Below are 4,356 nucleotides of genomic sequence, written 5' to 3' on the forward strand. Positions count from 1 at the left end.
CCCGCCCCGATAAAACCCCTAGTTTTACAATGAAACACGCATTTTGCAATCTTCAGGACTGATTTGAAGTTTTTAAATAAAAAAAAACATACATTATTGTGTAAATATTTGGGCAGCATTTTCCCATAAATATAAGCTTCCCCAGAGCCAAAATAACTTGTTGAATATGATAAATTATAAATGCAATGCAATGCCAATAATAAACATATTGCAATAATGTTGTGTATCTATTTTACAACCAAAACAACTAACATTTCATATACTAGGAGTCACTGGCCTCTTCAACGTTTCAATTGACATTTCTGTTTCGGGGTCTAGGTCTGCCTGATTACCTCCAAAGCCTCGATCTTTGACTTCATAGTCACTTTCACTGGGAAATACTGCCGCACAGGATCCATGATCATCTTTAGATGTTCGATCCTAGGAAGTTCACTTGTGTTGTACTTTGGGAGGTCATACTGAAAAAGAAGAAAAAACACACCAGTCAGAACCGACCAAAACGACAGAACCGACCAGAATAGACAGAGAAACCAACAAGAACCGACTGAACGGACCATGACCCGACCCAAAATCCCCGCAGAACCGACCAAACAGACAGAACCGACCAAAACTGACCAGAACTGACCAAAACTGACCAAAACTGACCTAAACCAACCAAGAACTGATCTCACCAAGAACCGACCAGAACCGACCCCTCTCGACAAGAACCGACTACGAACCGACCACTAGAAACGACTTAAAACCGACCTAGAACCAACTGAGAACAGACCATAACCAAAACCGACTAAGAACCGACTATGAACAGACCAATGTTGCTTATATTAAGTTTTTGTTCTTGCAAAAATATATAAGAAAAAGTAAGACAAGAATATTACCTCAGCAGATTCCGTTGCCTCGTCGACAACTGTTCGGGAAATGGCCGTTTTAGTTGAGTAAGAAGAGCTGGTTTTTTATGCCATTTTAGTCGGATTTTGGTGAGCAGGTGGTCGGTTTTTGTGGTCGGGAATTTGGTGAGTGGTCGGGGTCAGTTTTTGGTCAGTTTTAGTGGGAAGGGAGTCGGTTTTTGATGAACGGTCGGTGCTTGGTGAGTGGTCGGTCGGCTGAGACGAGAGAGATCGGAGAGTGGATCAGAGAGAGAGAGAGAGAAATAGGTGAGAGGAAAGCCGGCGGTCGGTCGTGAGGTTGGTGACTGATCAGAGAGAAAAGCCGGCAGTTGGCGAGAGGTGATCGGAGAGAAAAACTGGTGGTCGATCGTGAGAGAGCTCAGTCGGGGGAGAGAGGGTCGAGCGGTCGATTTCGGGGGGAAGAGAGGGTCGAGCGGCGGTCGATTTTGTGAGGAATGAGATTTTTGAAAATGACCTAGGATTAATAGGACTTATTTTTTGCCACGTAAGATACACGTCATCATTTTTTTGTTATAAAAAAAATTGGTCTATTTCCTCAAATTCTGATTTTCTCGGGTCTCTTTTATCAAATTTTCTCTCTTTCCCAGTATTTCAAATATCTTCAAATCTTTTCTTCCTCTTCTGTTTGCATTTCCAGGCTTACTCGACACTATCAGTTAATAGTTTCAAAATTTTCCCAGAAACTACTCGCCATGGTTCATGAATCCCATCATCAATGGCTGTAAAGCTAGCCCCTTTAACGTTTTCCAAGAAAATCCCCATCTGGGTAATCTCAAGCGCATACATTTCTTCAATTCCCTCCGCTAATCCAGCAGAAATTTTCCCGGAAACCAATCGGAACCCGCCAAATACGTTCGAGTTCGAACAGAGCATTCGGTTCTTGAGGAATAAGCTTGTCCCGGATAACTTAATCCGGGTCTTGGATAACACAGACGATTTGAGCTCTGCTGTGAAGATATTCAAATGGGCTTCTCTCCAAAATCGGTTTTGCCACACTCCAGATACGTATAACAGGATCATTCTGAAGCTGGGCTTGGCTGGGAATATTCAAGAAATGGAGGGGTTTTGTCAAAATATGGCAAGAGACAGAATCCCAGGTACTAAAGAGGCTTTTTGTGCATTAATTGATACGTTTGTTAAACATTCTAGACTAAGTGAAGCTTTATTAGTACTTGTGAGTATGAATTTAGGTGGCTATAATGCCTCAATTGAGATATTTAATTCTTTATTGGGTGCTTTGGTAAGAGCAAAGAGAGAATTTCAGGATGTGTTGTTTGTTTATAAAGAGATGGTTAAAGCAAGAGTTTCACCAACTATTGAGACTTTGAACTATTTGTTAGATGCATTGTTTGCGGTTGACCGTGTTGAAACTGCATTGGATCAGTTTAAGAGAATGAACAAGAAGGGTTGTAGTCCAAACAGTAGAACTTTTGAGATACTTGTGAAGGGTCTTGTTTCAAAACGCCAAGTGGATGAAGCCGTCGTTGTTTTGGGCGAAATGTTTGAATCTGGATGTGAGCCTGATTTGAGTTTCTTTAGTTGTGCAATACCGTTGTTTTGTAGGGAAAATAAGCTAAAGGAGGCCATCAGATTGTTTAGAATGATGAAAGGTTATAATTTTGTGCCGGATTCGATGACTTATACAGTTTTGATGGAGTGTTTATGTGAAAACTTTTGGTTAGATGCGGCAATCTCTCTTGTTGAAGAGATGATCAAAACTGGGTTGCCACTGCCTAATGACGTTGTTGTCGATGTAATCGACATGTTTTGTAACTTAGGGAAAGTAGACGAGGCTGTAAAGTTTCTGGAAGAAAAGAATATTCTTGAAATTTCTCCATACAATGCATTACTTGAAGGTTGCTACCGTGCAGGTAAATTTTCTACGGCAAAAGATACAATGTGTAAAATATTGGAGAGGAATATAGAGGATTGTAGTACTTGGAATATCCTTATCAGATGGGTATGTGAGCAAGAAGGGATTAGGAAAGCCTCTGAACTTCTTGGTAGAATAGTTGTATCTTCTTTTATGCCCGACTCTGCCACATACTCAGCTTTAGTTCTTGGAAACTGCAAATTGAGCAAGTATGAGGATGCTCTGGAATTATTTTATCGGATGCAGGATGAATGTTGGGTTTTGGATTCTGTATCTTACTCCAAGCTAGTTGAAGGCCTTTGCCACACGGGATTGATAACTGAGGCTGCTGAAGTTTTCCGTTACATGTCTGGCAATGGATGCCCTCTTCGATCTTTGTCATTCAATATGTTGATTAAGGGTATTTGCGACGTTGGAAAGCTCAGTAAAGCAATAAGACTCTGCTGGTTGGCTTACACTTCAGGTACTTCTTGTACTAGTTCAACTTACGCTATGATTATGCATGGTTTGCTAAAAGTGGGCAAGTCAAAAGATGTGTTGGTAGTCCTCTCACTGATGCTGGTGGAGGGTTGCAACATCGACTCGGAAGCATATTGCATTCTCATAGAGAGCATGAGTTTGCAAAATAGAATAGAGGATTGTGTTTTGCTTTTTAACATGATGGTTAAAGAGGGTCTCGTGCCCGCCTCAGAAAGACTTTTTGAGGCACTTTCTTGGATTGCTAACCATGGTCAGTTGTGTGCAATCTCGTGTTCCATCGATAAACTTATTTCCAGAGAAGAAATGGATCCATCGACATACAACATTCTGATCAATGGCTTGTGGAAAGAGGGTAACAAAAATGAGGCTCGTAGGTTACTGGATTTAATGTTGGAAAAGGGTTGGGTCCCAGATGCAAAAACTCACGGATTATTGATTGGCTCTGTTGCTAGAGAAGAAGTAGAGAGTGAGACGCTGGTCTATGGTAACCCTACTGAGCAAGATACTGTTAGCAACATACTCGTTGAGGGCTTAGAAAACGTGTGATTCATGCTTTTAAAGATTTTTTTTCTTTTTTCTTTTTTCTTTTTTTGTTTTTTTCTTTCTTGATACAATGCGGGATTGAGCCTGTGCCACCCAAACTCAAGTCCTACTGCACTACCTCATGCAATTTGACTTGGCGGTCATTCACCGAAAGAAAATAAGTTAATGGTTTGTTGACGATCCAAGTTTTCTAGAATACTAGTGTTTTGTCAACTGCATCTTGAGCTACCTTTGTGGCCAGCGTTGGGCATTTGCTGCAACTTATCAGTCTTTCTTGGCCTTAATTAGAATGTCAGGTCGGTTGGCTTGCCTCTGTGTGTTGGAATATTTTTATGTGGACTTTTATAATCATAATAATTCACTTTGTAATTAATTAAAATATTTTTTAGACAATTTTGTTAATGTGAATTAACACATGCATGTATGTTAAATATTAGTCCATAATGGGATGGACACTTGTTTTATTAACTTGTTTGAGGCATATGAACTCCCTCTATCTCATAATATTTAGTTAGCCTATTGGATTAAATACTCTTTCCATTGAATATTGCTTAA

At 40.2% G+C, this 4,356-nt stretch overlaps 1 protein-coding gene across 1 annotated transcript; it reads left to right on the forward strand.

Moving 5' to 3' along the window:
- Positions 1–1,499: 1,499 nt before the first annotated feature.
- Positions 1,500–3,957, forward strand: LOC21405456 (pentatricopeptide repeat-containing protein At1g63330). The gene has a single exon (XM_010096595.2). It carries the CDS (start codon positions 1,621–1,623, stop codon positions 3,802–3,804), a length of 2,184 nt encoding a protein of 727 aa, XP_010094897.1. The 5' UTR covers positions 1,500–1,620; the 3' UTR covers positions 3,805–3,957.
- The last annotated feature ends 399 nt before the right edge of the window (positions 3,958–4,356 follow it).

Source organism: Morus notabilis, unplaced genomic scaffold (genome assembly GCF_000414095.1).
Source record: "Morus notabilis unplaced genomic scaffold, ASM41409v2 Scaffold283, whole genome shotgun sequence".
Taxonomy (NCBI): Eukaryota; Viridiplantae; Streptophyta; class Magnoliopsida; order Rosales; family Moraceae; genus Morus; species Morus notabilis.